We start from the raw sequence: 18469 nt of genomic DNA on the forward strand, positions 1-18469 counted from the left end.
CGTCTGTGGAAATTGCAGGTCCGTACTCTGATACATGCAAATCCATCCTAGCAAAATTGGGAAGACCTGCAGAAAAGAATATATTAGGGATGCACCTGAAATGCCCTTTGTTTCAAACATGGGACAAAATGTTCTTTTATAACATTCCAAGCTGATTGTGTTCCACAGGATAGAGGTAGAAAAGAGTTGAGTGTCTATAATCTAATGGGACAAAACTCAGTGGGAAGTTAGGGGGGAAAAAACTTGTTTCCCTTGTTTTTCATCCCTGGGTTACAAAAATGAAAGGTCCATGTTGAGTGCTATCTATCATCCAACCTTTAAAAAACTGTACAAAGGGATGATTTTAGTGTTTTCCCCAAAATTGGATAAAGAGTGGCTATTCTTATGGCATAGTAAAATCCAATCATGATTTATGAAATTAGATTCCTTCAATAAGCCATATCTTAAAAAATAATCATTTAAGTTGAAGGTAACTCTTATCTTGGAGCAAAGAACCATGCTGAGACAATTGGTTTGATCTCTAGTGTTTATTTTTCTACTCTACTAGACAGAAAATCCTGCTGAAATGAAAGGCGATGAGAAAACCCTCACAGATAAAATCCAGAAATCTAAGGCGGATCTGCTCTAAGTTTCTTCGATGGGAGATTCAAAGCTTCTAAACTACACATGTGTTTCTCCCCCTGGATAGGGGCCCCCTCCTGTTCACCAGCAGTACTCATGACAGTAACCACACCTTGTAAACTGCTTATTCTGTGGATAGGATATAATGAATCCTATAACCTTTAGTTATGGTTTGGTGTGAGGACCAAATTGGCAAAATATAGTTAATGATCAAATTTGCAAATCAGAACCTATCACAGAATTGGGATTACAAACTATAATTACACTAATAACGTAGAATTTGTACTGCTGAACAGATGGAAAAATTAAAGTAGACAAGACGCTCATATGCTTCAAATAAACTATGACTTGATGTGCCGTCTGTCTTCAGCCACTGGTCTTACCAAGGTAACATAAATGAGCCCTACCAAATACAGAATTGGGCTTGCATATTGCATATTCCTGCCTCCTCTGGTGTAATTATATACAGAGATTTGAAACTTCTGCTTCCATTTTAGATTATGTATCTTGTGGCCAAAACTCGACAAAATTTCTAAGCAATGTTAACTATGCTTTATTGAAACAAGCCAGTTTTTAGTTATAGTTTATAACACTGGCTTAATTGACTGAAGTTAATTATATTTAGAGCTCAAATGAAACCATAGGGTAAAGCCCATTGAATTAAATTATAAATATAGGTGCATCAAGTGCATAATTAAGTTTCTGCATAATTTGTTTAAATATTATCTTTCATTTGTTTCATTTCCTTTTATTTGAGAGAGAGCCAGTAAATACTCATTCTGGATTAAGGTTACATAACATAATGTCTTGTGGATTTAAAACTGGGTAAATATTTTAAAGAAAGAAGTGGTACAGAGGAGCTCATATTTACAGAAATTAACTTTCTTGTGTGCATTCATGAATTTCCCTTTAACAAACAGCCATAGATGGGAATAAAAACAGTTTCTCTCCCTCTCTCTCTCTCTCTCCTGGATAGGCAAGGTAAAACATCAAGGCATGTCTCCTGCCCATAGCAGGAACATTTTCTGTCTGAATGGATTTCATCCATGCATGAATGCTTTCTCAAGAAAGTAGGTCTTGTGCCAGCAAGGTGAGGTGGAAAATTTTCAGTGGAAAAATACTCTATTTCTAGATATGCAGTGTTTCATTAAACGAATGTAATGTGAAATGGACAGTTAAAAAAAACCCCAATTAGATCTAAAATAAGATGTGTCTTTTGTTCTGATAATTAACTTTATAAAGTGTATGTATATGCTCTTTTGGACATAATTAAAATATGTGCTGCCAGTTATCAGTATCTTCATTTTTCTCAAAATTATGTAATCAAAGTCTCCAGTTTTGTCTATCTTACCTTTCCTCTTTACATTTCATAAAAAAATCAGGATTAATCTTAGTGTTTGCCTAAGAATGTGATGACAGTCAGTCCCCATATTTATTCAGATCAACAAAGTAGTTTTTTTGAAAGTCGTGTTTTCTGATGATTGAATTAACAGTGGCAACCTAAGTTTGAGCTTCCAGTAGCTGTACAATTGCCCGTATATTTATTTAATATTTTATCTACTTGTCATAACAGTGTTGGTTTGCGCAAAGTCTTCTGATTAAATGACTGAACAATATGCCTTGCTTTCTTAAGCATTATAGAAATTTCTTAAACAGACTTCTTGAGCAGTAAATTGATATTTACAGAATAGAAGTATCCAGAAGAAGCAGGCCTTTAAATTGCTGTAAATAGTGATGACTAAATAAAGGGAAGAGGATTACTTCCTGATTTCCTCCCACTTCCTCATAATACTGATTTCTATAATAGAAAGTTTTGAAGAAAGGTATTAGTTTTGAATATCAGCATGGGTTGCTGAAAGATATTTTTCATTTTTGACCTTACAGCGCAGAATTTTGGTTCTGATATAAGATTGAATTCTCAGTAATAAATGCAGTTTAGAGGGAATATTACAGTATGAAATTCCAAATGTAAAGTGTGGTATAGCTTGTTGTACCCTTCATCTCATATGAAGGGCACCTGGAAGTGTTGTGTTTTGCCTTGCTACTCACAAAATGACCTTACACATAGGATCACATTTATTATTAGATGGTTATGCCTAAGATAGTAAGAACTTGCCTGTTAAGACCTTTGCATTGTTCCATGGAGCTTTCATCCAGACGTTGTCATGAAGCACTCCCCCATTCTCTCACGCACACTTAATAACTAGGATTGTATCCACTAATGGTCGGCAATGGCAGAGATGCATATATAATCCCCACCTCACTAGCTAATTGCATTTTCTTTTCTAATATGATTTATCCTTCGTTTCCAAACTGCCCCACCCCCCCATGCCCTGAATTTATTTGAGGGCAAAATTAGGCTAAAAGCCTAAGTGGTTTTACTACGGCACATTGCTATTTTTTTTCATGGATGCACAATCAGGAAGTGGGATTGATAAAGGAATGGTGGTATTCCATGTGCCATTACTGTAATAAAAATCTGCCAGGGATACATTGATTCCAGAAACTGGGAAACATTAATTATTGGGAATTGTGCAGTAAATCAAACTTCTGATATCTGATGTTAAGCAAGCTTCCAATATCCCTTTTCTTTTTCACTAGGACCAAGATGGTATATCTCAAAATATGGAGTACAGACACTTAATTTACCTTGTTCCCAGTATGCAGAATTCATTTTAGATAGACAGACACACACACACACGCGCGCGCACACACTGTACATACCATAATCTTGGAATTTCAGTTTGAACCCATTCCATTAAAACTTTCTTTGTGCCATGTTTGGAGCCCACTGAACAGAAGGTTAAAAACAATCTCAGAGATGGATGTTCCCATGTCAAGCTGCAATAGCAAAAGTCACCTTCTTGTCCTTGGCAGTAATTTGATTATGAATTCCTATTTGTATTTCAAGCTACATTCCTGTTCCATGAACAGATACATTCTGAAATCTGAAAATGAATTTAAATGCCTTCAGTGTCCTTGTAACTATGGCTAGAATAAAGTTTAAATATTAGGCGTTACAGTTATTTTACAGTTCTCAACTCTTGTTACAAGTATGCTTACAAATGATACCTCCTATTGATTTCTCTTGTCCAAACGGAAGGTAGATGGATAATCCATAGCACTCAAGATTCAATTCTAAAGAAGTGTAGCTGATTTGTACAAATATCAATCAAATGAAAATTTTCTTTTTGTAAAATGAAATTGAAATGCTTTTTTTTAACTCTACTTGCTGTTTTATTTTTCTCATTCATTATCTTCATATGCATGCATTTTCAGCATATAAAATAGTGCATCATTATTTTATCAAGCAAATTCCATTAGCATTTCATATAGTGTTGTAAAAAGTAAGTAAATGTCTAGAGATCTTTGATTCTAGTTGCTCCTTTTCTCTCTGTATGACTCTCATTCGTACACTGAAGCTGAGTATTAATTAGGTCTTTATAGTTGTTTTGCTCTTACCAAGCATGTACATTGAAATGTATGTTTAAAAGAGTTTCCTGAGTGTGGATAGAATGGAAAACTGGATACTTGTTTCTTTTGCAACACAAAAGCACAGAGAATAAGAACACTTGAGCCCAAGGATTGCTGCACGTAGTTTATAAACATCCAGAAAATGTGTTTACTCAAAAGGAATACAATGATGAATTTAAGACGTTTCCTTGCCTAAAAGATTAGGCACCTCCCGCATCTGCCTCTAATATTACAGTACATTCTCAAATGATCTAGGACAAGCCTCTGATTTTAAAAGTATAGATGGGTGTATATTGCTTCTATTTAGTGCAACACTATATTAAAATTCAAAATGCAGCATATAACAAAACCAGATTATCAATATGTATATATTTAATCTTAAATTGATGCCTGAATAGACTAGAGGGGATTATCTGCATTTCATACTTTTAACCTCAGATTTTCTCTTCTACCTGCATCTGCTGTAATAGTTTTAGTCAACTACAATTCCATTTTTTAGTTAATAGATTTGTATATCAGCCAAAATTTGTTGCATATAAGGTTCGTAAACGTTTATCTCAACTTCCTCTATCAGTGTTTCATCTTAATCTGTATATTAATGTTTGGTGCCATAAACAGAGATACGTCCAAAAAACATACTTCATTGATTAAAATGTGAGCCGTGTGTAGACTTACACTTAATCTGCTTTAGGAAGAAGTGCTAACAAATTCTGATTCAAAGCCTTACAACCTGATATGGAAACATTTCTCCAAATAGTGGTTGATTGATTTTTTTCAATAGTCAGGAGAACACACATTGCACAGGCAACATATCTGAAACATATCTGTGATTTTAATTGTTAAAGCTTAGATTATCAAGTCCAGTTCCAGAACAGAGTCCTGTCACAGTTATGCTCACTTGCACTTAGCAGATATAAAAAGGCTGTGTGTATAGCCTGGTTGTAATATATAACCATGTTTTTATCATGTGAAGATAAGTACCCAAATATATATTTCAAATGAAGAATATTAAGTACAAAAGAAATGTAGTTTTCTCTGTGAAACAGAAGAGCCATTGTGTCACAAGTAGAATCCTGTTGCTTCTAGGCCTGGTAAAATATATTAATGTCTAGTAGAGTAAATATGTTTCTTTGCATTGTCATTTTGTATCTTTATCAGAATTCTCTTCTGTTTGTAGTAATTAGAAGGTGACCTAATAATAACTATCAATGATTGTGGAAACAGGTTGGGAGAAAGGGTATTATAAAAAATAAGTTTAAGGTATTGTGACATTTTTTATTTCATTTTATTTTATTTTTTTATAATATTTCAGGCATTCTTTCTGGGCAAATATCTAGCAATCCTAAATTTAATCCAGTAGATCCATTGTTCAGGGAATTTGTTCCATCTGCAGTTATTATTGGTATATCCTTCACTTCACTGAAGCTGTTCATAATACTCTTCAATAGCATTAGAAATAGGACAGGACTCATTTGCTATGGACCCTGTTGCCTATTATTTGTGTGTGTTTTTACCATGCTCTTCAGACAAAAAGAAAGAGTTCTAAGACTAGAAATAAATAGAACTATCCTTGTCCTGAGGCATACAAATCTGAAAAACAGGACACAGGGGGGGAAGAAGAGTCAGAGAGAGAGGAAGAAAAAAGCAGACCAGTTCTTAGTTACTTTGTAATCAAAGAAATTGAAAGAAAGGCCCATTTAATGCAATTTGGGTATGTCTTTTCTAACAAATGCAGATACTGTTTTTTTTTTCCTTTTTGAAATACTATACATCTTGCTTATTTATTTTATGGAAGTAGACAGAGTCTTTTCTATTTGATGTCAAAATTGTTGCATCACAGTTTATATTATTTCCATTTGGGAACATTTATCTATAGATTCATTCTACTTTCCTTTCTCAATGTCTTTGTAATTTTAAAATGTCAGGTAACTTGAAATGTTTAAAATCTATACATAAAATGTTAAAAAAACATTTGTTTCCTCATCTTAACTGCTAATGGAGAATTTGTTCTTTGGCTCATTGACATCAAATACAGTACAATTATACATTGATTATATGCTTCCTGACAAAAGTCGCAATAATATTTTATCTTCAGCAAACTTGCTTTATATTTTTAGATTCATCACACCTTGTGATAAAAGCTGTGATCAACTATGCAAATATAATAAGATTAGACGTAATAGCCTACTTTTATGCAAAATTATAAGTTGATATGTGCAAGTATATAGGTGAAGGGGGCACAGTAGATGTGGGGATGATGGTTGGGTTCCTGCAGTGTTGAGAGCGGGAACTGAAGCGCTGGGGAACTCATTACCACCCTGTGATTGCTTGGTATGTGCCTGTTGTATGGTTGGATGGAGGGGCCCCTAACCAGGGAACCCAGAGGGCCAGGATTGAGGGGAAATAGAAATAGGAGCTCTGGGGGATTTAGGGCAGGCTATTCCATTCAGATGGTGACAGGGTGGGGGTGTTAAAGCAGGAGTCAGAGGGCGGGCCATCTACAGGGAAGATGCCCCTGGTGTTTGGTACCGGTAGCGTGTTCCGGCCCTCTGCACTCAGACCTACTCCCTGGACAGCAGACCCATGAAGGCCCTGGCTTTTGGCTATTGCTCTTGAATGACAGATCAGTTAACAACAAGGCCCCCCTTATATGTGATTTGATCACCGAGGAGGGGGCAGACCTTGCATGTATTACCAAGACCTGGCTGGGCCCTGAAGGCTGGGCCCTCTCAGAAATAAGCCCAGCTGGGTTTACGGTATGGTTCCAGAGGAGACCCCAGGTCAGGGGAGAAGGGGTGGCTGTTGTCATCTGGGAATCTCTGGTGGCCTTCAGGGACGCTGCTCCACAAGTGGCTGGTTGTGAGACCCTGTTCTTGAAGTTGTGTTCCTGAGAGCATTTGGGATTGTTGCTATTGTACCAGCCTCCCTGCCATGTAGCAACCTCCCTGCCTGAGCTGCTGGAGGCCATCTCGGGGTTGGCGGTGGAGTTCCCCAGGCTTATGGTTCTGGGGGACTTCAACCTGCCATCCCTGGGCTGTGCCTCAGAGGCAGCTCAGGAGTTCATGGCCACCATGGCAGCCATGGGCCTGTCCCAGGTTATTCGGGACCTGACTCGGGACAGTGGCCTCACTCCGGACTTGGTTTTCTTGTCGAAGCAGTGACAATGTGATCTGAGGGGAGAGTTAAATCTGTCCCTTTTGTCATGGTCACATCATGCCCTGGTGGCCTTGAGATTCTCTTATGCTGCCCCCCTCCACGGGAGGCAGGACCCATTCGATTGGTCCACCCTCGGCGACTAATGGACCCAATGGGGTTCAAAGGGAGCTTGGGGCTTTACCCGAGGATCTGCTGCACGGTCCAGTAGAAGCCCTGGCTACCACCTGGAATAGGAAAGCAACTGGGGCCTTGGACAGGATCATGCCCATGTGACCTCTCTTGTCCCATTGAACCTGACACTCCCCATAGTTTACGGAGGAGCTGAGGGTTCTGAAGAGGATTAAGAGACGTCTAGAGCGCTGCTGGAGGAAGACAAGGACCAAATCTGATCAAACACAAGCTAGAACCGCTATTAAGGCCTCCCTTGTGGTGGTAAGAGCAGTGAAATGTCACTATTTCTCCGCTTTTATTGCATCTGCAGAATGCCACCCAGTAGCCCTGTTTAAGATCACCCAATCTGTATTGGGGAGGTGGGTCCAGTAACCCACCTACCGGGCCATGCAGAATTTTCAAAGCATATGGAGGATAAAATCGCTCAGATTCATACCAAGTTGGATGCCAAGCATGGGGCATGCCTGTGGAGATGCCTGGGAAACGTACTTACCTGGTTATCTTGGAACAGTTTGATCCTGTTGGGCGTGAAGAAGTAGACAGCGTCCTCCGGACCATAAATGTCATCATTTGCCAATGGTGAAGGCAGCTCAGGAGGTGATGTGTGGGTGGGTCCAGGTGATGGTGTCATCCTTGAGGGGAGGGAGTGCTTCTGACAACCTTTAAAGAGATGCTGGTGCACCCCCTCCTCAAGAAACCATCACTGGATCCCACTCTACTGGACAATTTTTGTCCACTCTCCCACCTCCCCTTTTTAGGGAAGGTGGTTGAGAAAGTAGTGGCATTGCAGCTCCAAAGGATCCTGGATGAAATGGATTATCTGAACCCTTTTCAGTTGGGTTTCAGGCCAGATATGGAATGGAAACAGCATTTGGTCGCACTTTTGGATGATCTCTGGCAGGAGCAGGATGGGTACAGCATATCCATCCTTGCTCTCCTTGACCTCTCAGTGGCTTTCGATACCATTGACTGTGGGTTGGCTCAGGGAGTTGGGGGTGGGTGGTGTGGTTTTGTGCTGGTTTATCTCCTTCCTCCAGGGCCGGTCCCAATCGGTGCTGATAGGGAGCAAGAGATCTGGCCTGTGACCCCTCCTTTGCAGGGAGCCACAGGGTTCAGTACTCTCTCCACTCCTTTTTAACATCTACATGAAACCACTTTTAACCTTTTAACCGCTTAACCACCTTTAAAGTCCTACATGGCATGGGTCCAGTTTACCTGAGGGACCGCCTCATCCCAATTGCATCGATCCGTCCCACCCGGTCAGGCAAAGGGGGCATGCTACGGACCCTGTCCATGAGAGATTCTTGATTGGCATGGTCCAGGAAGAGGGCCTTTTCTGTCTTGGTCCTCAGCCTGTGGAACATGTTACCCTCAAGGGTGAGGCAGGCCCCCACAATCCCAGCCTTCCGAAAGGGAGTGAAAACTTGGCTTTGCCACCTCGCTTAGGGTAGGAGGGGAGATAGTCAATCATGGGGGTGGTGGCACCGTGATGTGGCTCTGAGGAATTTATATTTATATAAATTTAAAATATGTTTCTATATTTTATATTTCATATTTATATTTTTATGATGTATTTGTTTTTATGTTTTTAATCTCTTGTTATTTTAACTAAATTGTAAACCACCCAGTGTCGCTTGCAAGATGGGTGGTGTAGAAATATGATAAATAAATAAAGTAGAATTGCTTCATTTATTTTAGCCAATTCTTAATTTATATGTATTTTGATTTAATGCCTGGATTTCTGTAGCTAGAATGAATGAGGATTGTATTTTTCATCCTGGAGAAAGTCTGTCTATGTGGTCACTGGGAGTTGACTGATTTGATGGCACAGAACCACTCAATCAGTACTGTATTTGGGCTCTCTGAATTGTTCTCTGAACAAAAGGAGGGTGAAAAACTTGTCCTAATTATCTTATGGGATTTCTGGAAGCATCTGTGTGAAATGACATGCTGGATGCAGAGGTATTGCTTAGCAGAACGGCTCATGTTATTAGTATCACTCTTTGTTATCATGCTTCCTGGTAGAGATGTTAACTCTAAAAGCATAACTAACTCATAAAAAGTTTATTGCAAGTCCATATACTCCTTACAGTTGGAGAGTTATATCACTATAGAGCTCCTAGTACAGAAGCATCCATAGCTGATACTCTGTGAAACTTTGGGCAAATATTTTGAATCTTGCAGATTCAGGAAGGAAGCTGGAGGGGGATGGTTTAAAAAAAAAAAAGAAAGAAAAAGGAAAAAAAAAAGGGAACAAATAAACTGTCCTCCAAAAGCAACTTTGCTCTGTTTGCAGTAGATTAATCATGTCCAAATCACAAATTCAGGGTACATCATGTAGCTGATCATAATCACATTACTACTGCAATTCCATAATACAGGTATTTACCTGTATTACCTTTCCACTGATATGTACTACAATTGCAACAGACAAAAAGGAAACAAAGCTGAAGAAATTTAATGATACTTGAGAACCATTAATAGTTACAAGATTTTTATAAACAATGTTTAAAGTCCTCTAATATAGTTAGGAACTAGGAACCAGGGCATTTCACTATTATTTATTTTTAATATTTATATACTATCTACTTAGATAAAAAAAATAATAACTAGTGATGTGTAAAACACAAACTATTTCTTGGCCCAAAGTATTTAAAATATTTATTCTAAACCTTAGGTACCCATGAATGTCAACGTACGTATGGAAAGCTTCCTTGGTGTTCACAGGCTCCATGCCCTATTTACATTTTATTTATTTAGGGGTGGGGTTTTTTTTGGTAAGGTAACATGGCGCTTCTGAGTCTCGTGCATACAAACATTTGGAAATGTGTCCATCTATCCTGAAAAAAAGACAAAAGCCGAGATGATTTTAAAAGATCTTGGAAGACACCATCAAATTTCTCTCTGGTAAATCAAGTGTTTTGGTGTGGTCATATAGATCATGGTGGCTATTTTGAGTTCCCATCCTTTACTCTCAAAATTCTAAATATGGCTTTAGAACAATATCTGTAAAAATACCCGATACAACTTTGCACTGGAGAGATGGTTTAACTATGTGAGAACCTTAAATACTGTATTCCTAAGTGTAATTCTGTGATGGTCTAGGCAGCTAATAGGGGAAAAAGCTGGGATTTGTTTATCATAGTTGGGAGAAAAAAGGGTTGCAATATCATTTTCCAGTGGATCATCTTTAATCTGATCTCCCATGTATGCCTGTCACAGGTGATCCTTTTGGTTCCCAGTGGTGTAGCTTGTATGATCATTGGAATGCTGCGAGCTTTACCACTGGCAATGAGCCATGAAGGGAGTAATCAGTATGCATATTGTATTTTGAGAAAACTGCTGGTCTGTTTTTATTTTCCATCTGCTCAACACAGAGCTTTTTTGGGTCTACATTTTATAGCAGTCTGTTCTGATGTCCCTAACTGACTTTAACTTCTCAGTGGTTAGCAGCTGAGGTATCAACAACATAACACAAACTATGATTTGCAATCAGTTTTAATCTCTGGTTTGGTATACTAGTATAACAGAACTGTTTTGACTTTGAGGATAGCTGAAATATTGGTATCATGTTTGCACACATATCTGCTCTTTATCTAAATTAATCAACTTCCCTTACATTAGCCTTGATTGGTATCAGTGCTTAATACTATACCATGATTTATGCTGATTTTAGAATTCTATTGCTTATTCTATTAGTGTCAGTTTAGGCACATGGTTGGTAAAGTGATGCCTTTGAATACTGTGGCACCTACACATCCCATTTTATCATCATTTTTAGGGGTATTGGTGTAGCAAATATTGTAACAATCATCTTACATATTTGTTCCTAGTTGAAATCCTGTAACTAGTGCCTGAGAGTTATAGCATATTTACCCTGTCATATTCTAGGTTTTTTTTAAAAAATTTCAGGGGTTTACATTCTCAAACAAGCTTTCTTTTCTTGCTCAAACTGGAATAGAAGAATTATTTCCCAAACAAAAATTCAACACCCATTTAAGTAGATTAATTTTTCATTCATGGTTCATTGGATATTGTGTTTATGTGCTTATTTGACCTCCATCAACATTCACTTATTAGCCACCTTTCTAACTTGAATCACTATACTGAAATTATTACACAAATTTTGGGTGAAGTATACCTAATGTTTTGTTTATGCTGTTATTTTTATAATTCTGTTACCCAAACTCATGTTTCCTTCGTGCGAGGATGTGGAGATGATTTTGGCTGAACTGTATTTTGGTTGGTCCTAATAAGATATTGCCTCAAGTTTGGATTTTTTTTTCTTAAAACTTAAGTAAATAGATAAATATTAAATAGAAGTAAGCAGTTTGAAATTAGAAAACTACACTGGACATCATCTTATAAGAAAAAAAGATGCGTTGAATAAAACAGTTCCCAAAACTTTTGAAAACTTTTCTGTGAGTCTGGGGATATGTCATAGCTCTCCATTTCAATTGTATCTCTTGTGCCACCTCTCAAAACTCTTCCTGAATCCCCTGACCTTCAATAAGATAAGTTTTTGAAGGGTTTCAGTTCAAAAAAAATATTTCTATAGTTGCCAAGGCTTTTAATCCCAATTTTCTTGCAAGTTTCCTCTGTCAGTTTTTCAGCACTCCTTTCCCTGGCAGCTCCCATGTAAAAAGGCACCATTTTCTTTCAGTTTCACACAACCAGAGAGAATGAGGGGTACTGCCCTGCACCACATACTGTCACATCCACTGAAGGAAGGGAAGGAAAAAATAGGGAACCTGCTTGAGCAGGTCTCTAAAATTCATATGCTTAAAAAACAAAATCATTTTATCAGGATTGACATGATTTTATTTGTTCTATAAATGCCAAAATGACTCTCCAAGAGGATGTATGGAAAATTTAAATGGCCAGATATAAGAATGTAGATGCTATTGTGTATTGTAATATGATATAAAGAAACTTTAAAATCATAAAAATTCTTTTTAAAAGTTGGTTATAGAGAGGGAGGTGGTTTGAGGTGGTGAGACTGAAACCAGAGGTGCTCCAGTCAGACAGAATTAATATATACAAACATTTAGCAGGTGCATCCCAATCTGAAAGCTGGGTAAAGAATGGCCAAAAGTCCATTAATTTGAAAGGGTGGGAGGAATGGCTGAGGATTTAACCCTAAGCCTGGCCTGTAGAGAGAGCTATTCGGTTTTTCATTAGACCGATCTACTACATGCGAGTGTCTTCTTGTCTGCAGTAAAGCACCTTATTTAATCAAGTCAAGTCTGAAGTTTCTGTTGTTAGCTAGTTAGCGAATGCAAGATGGAGTTTCTGGATAGTACAGATTCATTGCCATCCCTGTGTGAAGTCGTGACATCAAAAATCAAACTGGGGTGGGGGTGGGGAATTACTTAGCTTCTAACCGTTTCATGAATAGTAAAGGTAAAGGTTTCCCTCGACGTAAAGTCTAGTCGTGTCCGACTCTAGGGGGCGGTGCTCATCTCCGTTTCTAAGCCGTTAGAGCCGGCGTTGTCCGTAGACACGTCCGTGGTCATGTGGCCGGCATGATGACATGGAACGCCGTTACCTTCCCACCGAAGCGGTACCTATTGATCTACTCACATATGCATGTTTTCGAACTGCTAGGTGAGCAGGAGCTGGGACTAGCAACAGGAGCTCACCCCGCCGCGCGGTTTCGAACTGCCGACCCTCCGATCGACAGCTCAGCGGTTTAACCCGCAGCGCCACCGCGTCACCGTTTCATGAATACTATGATCATAAAAAGATGAGGGAGTGAGCTGAAAAATAAATATAGTAGATGTTCTAATACCAAAGCTAAAAATTTTAGTTAAATTTAAATTAATTTGAAGGCTTTCCAAACACAAACATATTTTTCTGTTCACGTATTTTTATTTCAGCAGGGCTGTAGTGTTTTCCCTTATCCCCCACACTGCAGATAAGACAATGACTATATTTAAAATATGGATGTGTTGGCAGAAAGTTTTAGCTTAAAAGGATCAGGATAAATCCATGATATATTCTACCTCTGCTGTATTATTGACTGGTTGATTGACTGATTTGATTTATATGTCACCTTTCTGCAATTCCCATCTAGGATTTACTGAGCTAAATAGACCAATGATCAGAGTCAACATAAGACAGCATCCTGTGCTTTTGTGTAACAGTTTACTTCCACCAAGATAGGTGTTGTACCTTTAAAAGCCCTACTTTCTTTCTTTCGTTTTTTGTTTTAGTGGACAGTTTGCAATAGTAAGGAAATGCCGTGAGAAGGCCACCGGTGCACAATATGCTGCAAAATTCATCAAAAAGCGAAGAACAAAATCCAGTCGTCGAGGAGTGAGTCGCGAAGACATTGAACGAGAAGTAAACATATTAAAAGAAATCCAGCATCCCAATGTGATTACGCTGCATGATGTTTATGAAAGTAAAATGGACGTAATTCTTATATTGGAACTGTAAGTAGTTTTTAAATTATTTGAAATGTCTGTTTTGGAAATGAAGCTTCGTATCAGTTTTGAAAATAAGGTTCATCCTCCCCTCCTCCCTGCCCCAGTAATTATCTTTGCATTGGGAGGGGGGAAGGATGAACCTTACATTTGCTCATAAGAATAGAATAAGCAGTTGAAAATAAAGGAATTTGTATGCAGATGTCTTTATCCTTGTGTGCTGTAAAGCATGGAAGCCTTTGAAAATTAACCCTGAAGCTTATCTGCTTGGAAAGAGCCGAGCCCGTTGAATTTTAACTTTTATAATGCCTCTCCCTTTTCTGATCCAGCTTCCTTTTCCCCTCTCCTCATCAGGATCCAGCTTTCTCCCCTCCTCCCCACCCACTTCTGTTTGCATCCCTTCCCTGCTTGTTATTCTTACTGTACCCAGCTTGTGGGGTGGGGTTTTGTTTGTTTTTTCTCCTCCTGCTCTTGAATGGATGGAAGGGAATGTGTGTCTGTGACAGAATAGTATATGTGGGAGAGAATAGTCAGTATAAGCAGATGGGGACCAACTGATTTTGTAAATGGGTTACCTTATTTAAAGAAAATTAATTTTAATTAACAGTTAATACAGATTTTTTTTTTGTCTGCATTTTTTGAAGTATAACTTGTGGAAGTATATGCTCACATATATATGACATGTATCTGTGGGATGGCAAGGATGGAATTTTCCAGATTTAGTGTAGCTGGAGTTGACAGTCCACAGCAAAGAATCCGTGTGTCAAATAAGCCAGTGAATTTGCTTACTTTTGCATAATTCCTGAAATCTGGGTTTCATTTTGAAGATGGCTGCTCTCATTCTACCAAAGCGATGTTGGAAGGGTGTTTCTTTGCTTTAAATCAGCATCTTTTAAAATGCTGCAAATCACTTGCAGGCTGTAAATTGTTTTTGTGTGTTCTCTTTTTCAGCACAGGTGCCTTGAGCCACGTTTTCTTTCCCTTCCAACCTGATTCTTCAAAATCCCTTCTTCCGCTCTAAATTTTCCTCTTCTTTGCAGTCAGTTGCCCCTCCTTTCTTCACTTCCATTGTAATTCCTTCTGCAGAGCAAGCATCAAGTTAGACAGTCAGAATGCTGATCTTGGTTGAACAGCCAGAAAGCAACAGACTCAGTGAATAGGGAAGTGACATCTTTTTTCATTTTCACAAACATGAGGCCAATTTTTTTCCATAGTGTTCCCTTGTGCTTTTTGTTGATTCATTGTATATAAAAGCCTATCTGAGCAAAACAAGAAAGCCAGATATTCTTAAGGTCTGAATGGCATAAAGAAGCAACTTGTTCATTTCTGACATATGCACTGGAAACTTACCTCATTTTTCTTTTTTTAAAATGTGCTGGAAACATAAAGCGGCAATTCTCAGAACTGTAACAGTTCTGTTACCATATAAGAACAATATGAGACCGTGGGCCTCAGGTTACCCTATTTAGTAGTATTTGGTAGTCTGTTAAACAAAAAACAGTTCTATTAAGGAATATCAATTAATAGAGTAGGCTTGTGCAAATCTTCCAATGAAGCATTGCTCATGAATGAAGCACCCTGCTGGATCCGTTCCTTGAAGCTGCCACAGCTACTTGAAGGCTTGGTGTGTTGACTTTGAGGCTCTGCCAAGCTTTAGAGCACTTAATCAAATGATTTATACAGCTCTAGAATAGAACAGAAAACTTTTAAGTTGAACATTTGTTCCCACTAATGCATGTTTTTGTAATTATTGGTTAATTCTCAGCAGTTATGAGCAAGCTAGAAAATGTCATATCACTTTTTTAAAGAGTGGATTAACATTAGATGAGAAAGATTCCAGTGCACTTAAAGCATACAGTCAGATTATTCATGTCAAGTATGTGGGCATGTCACCTGAAATACTTTTGTGAAAATCTGTCAATAATGCTTTCCTGATTTTTAGGACGTTTCTAATATTAAGTCATTTGTTCTTTCTGTATTAGTGGTTAGCTATTATAAATCTTGGTTGCAGCCTTGACTTCAAAAGGTCTGTCTGCAGTTGAAGGATCATTCTCCACTTAAGCTGGTTATTTAGAAAGAACATTCTAAATAGTTTGCTAATCCAGACTGGGAGTTTTGCATTTAGTTCCTTCTCATTCTCTTCTTAAGGTTGAATCCTGGATGATTTCTTGTGTTTTCTTTTCTTTCCTAGAGAATAAATACTGTTCCTATAGACCTTTCTTCATTTGTCTGTTAGTCTTTTATACATAAGAGCAAGACGTATATGGTTCTTGAAGATTCAATTATCCCCTCTTCCAATATGAAGAGGGGATAATTGATCACTTCTGAAACATTTATTTTATGTAGAAACTACACTTCAACGCTGCTCACTCGCTTTCTAATCATAGGATTGGTAGTTCACATCCTGTACACTATACTTTTGGTTGGGAAGCATTGTTTTTTTAAGGGCAATGCGTGCTTAGTTTTTTACTCATTACTCAGTTACTCATTTCTGCATCATGTATAATGCTGTTTTCCACAACGTGCCCCACTACCAATTAAATGAATTATTTGAAATGATTGTAATTGATTGATACCAATAACAGGAATAGGGTTAAATCCTATTCTTGCATTAAAGACTTAACTTGAATTAGACCCCCTAAAGTGGTAGCGGTATGGAGAAAATCATAGGTTAAAGATAACTTCAGGTTCTACTAAAGTTTATGTGTCTCTTAAATTTAAAATATAGTTGCAAATCTTAAATTTGGGAAAAGCTACAAGTGATAAAAATGATTAATAGAAATACAATTTACTCAGTTGCAGCTTTTTTCCATCACATATCTGTCACACTCTGGAAGATGGGGGAGAAACTTCTTTTAGGGAAGGCATTTAAAATAGTTACAGATTTTGTTATTGAGCTGGTTTTTATATCATTTTCTTGCTCTTGTATTTTGATGCTTTTCACTGATACTGCTGATGTTAGTGCTTTTAACCTGTGTCTTCCCATTTGAGAATGGCATTGTTAACGAAGGGATTTCTCCGTTCATTGCAGCCTATGCTTATCCCCCAATTTGTATCAGGGTGTTAAGGGACTCCTAGGTCCAGATTTGGCAGATGTGATGTACTGAGAGAGGAGAATAAAGGAAAATTTTGCTGAAAGATCAAAAATATACCCAGTGTCAGATATCCCTTACACTTTCTAAATGTTATTTAACCTCAATTACTGCTTTTGGATTTACTTCAGTTAGCTCCCTTGAGATAATTTGTAGAACAGATTATGGTTCTAAGCATTTAAAATAGAAAAAATCAAATCATTGCTAATTATAAACAAAAGGACAGCAAATCAAGATTGATTTTATAGTAGATATGAAAAACAAGCCCTGCATATGCAAAATAGCTTCCAGGCTTAAAGAATCATTAAGATCATTTTCTGGGATTTTAAATATCTTTCCTTCCAGCAATGATAGAAGGTATTATCCCAGTCTTAGAACTTCGTTGGTTAGGAATCAGTCCTCTTTTTCCCTGTATAGAGAATAGGTTTTGCACATCCAAGCAACACTTTTTCAGATTGTTCTCTAGAGTCCCTTTAAAGAGAGAACATGTAGTTGATAAAGCACATGTCCTTTATAATTGATGAAATTGCCATATATAATGTCCTTATATCCAATAGATAGAAGATACCTTTGTCATGCTTTAATACTTTACCAAGCAAGAAAAAGTTTTTAACATTTTATCAAGCAAAGAAAATGTCTAGGAAATTTAAATCATTGTTTTCTATGAATAATTATGCAATGAGCTGATTTGCTAATAGGAAAGCCTATCATGTTGATCTGATCTTTGTTACTGTTGCTGATTTTTCTCACTACTTTCAATGAAAGTCCTTTTAATTTTGTTAAATCGACTGGGATTAAAAATCTCCATGGACAACATCTTTAGATAGTGCCTTAATTATTTAATTGGTTCATTAATAAAGGCATATAAATATGTTGGTGCTAATTCATTAAGAGAGATAATGCTGTTTTTCTAAGCCAATCTGTTTCACATTAAATGCTTAAGACCTATAATTATATCTTGTGGGATATAGTTTGTAATCCCAAAGCTTGGGTAACAGTTTGCTTGTTAGAAAAAGAATTATTTTCTGGTATTATGTAATCCAGTTTTCTTCCCAAAGGAAGGAGGTGTTGATTACTATGTGTTTTCATTTATATAGAAAACATAATTAGCTGTTTTGAACCATTGCAATAAAATAAAGATATTTAAATGGTTTAAAAAATAGCTGTTTGGGTATAGTATCTTGAGTGCCATAAGAACTTGTTAAGCTGCAAAGTGTTTTGCTCTGGATATGTTCATCAGAACACTATAATATGCTACTTTCCCTGTTACCCACTTTTTAAAGAATCAGTGTAAATTATTTTTTTAAATACTTAATATAATTGTTGAGACAAATTCTAAAATACATCTTCTTTATTCAGGGCACAGATTCCATGTGCTGGGCAAAATCATGGATCATTTGTGTTGATAAAAATGTTAGGAATCTGAAACCATGATTTAACGCTGGTTTCAAAACTTGCATTGAATGTGTGCTTGCTTAGATCTGTAGATTTATTTTTTTATGTATTATTCAAATTTTGTTACTGCCC

General features: G+C 37.4%; 1 protein-coding gene across 4 annotated transcripts in view; it reads left to right on the forward strand.

Annotated features, from left to right (window-relative positions):
• DAPK1 (death associated protein kinase 1) overlaps nt 1-18469 on the forward strand; it is a 75361-nt gene that overhangs the window by 6794 nt on the left and 50098 nt on the right. For all 4 annotated transcript variants that reach the window (XR_010067322.1, XM_063295208.1, XM_063295209.1 and 1 more), the window contains exon 3: nt 13638-13859. Coding sequence is in view for 3 of the 4 variants with exons in the window: in XM_063295208.1 (XP_063151278.1) it covers nt 13638-13859 (222 nt within the window). In the remaining variant the exon portion in view is untranslated. The remainder of the gene's footprint in view (nt 1-13637; nt 13860-18469) is intronic.

Source organism: Candoia aspera, chromosome 2 (genome assembly GCF_035149785.1).
Source record: "Candoia aspera isolate rCanAsp1 chromosome 2, rCanAsp1.hap2, whole genome shotgun sequence".
Classification (NCBI taxonomy): Eukaryota; Metazoa; Chordata; class Lepidosauria; order Squamata; family Boidae; genus Candoia; species Candoia aspera.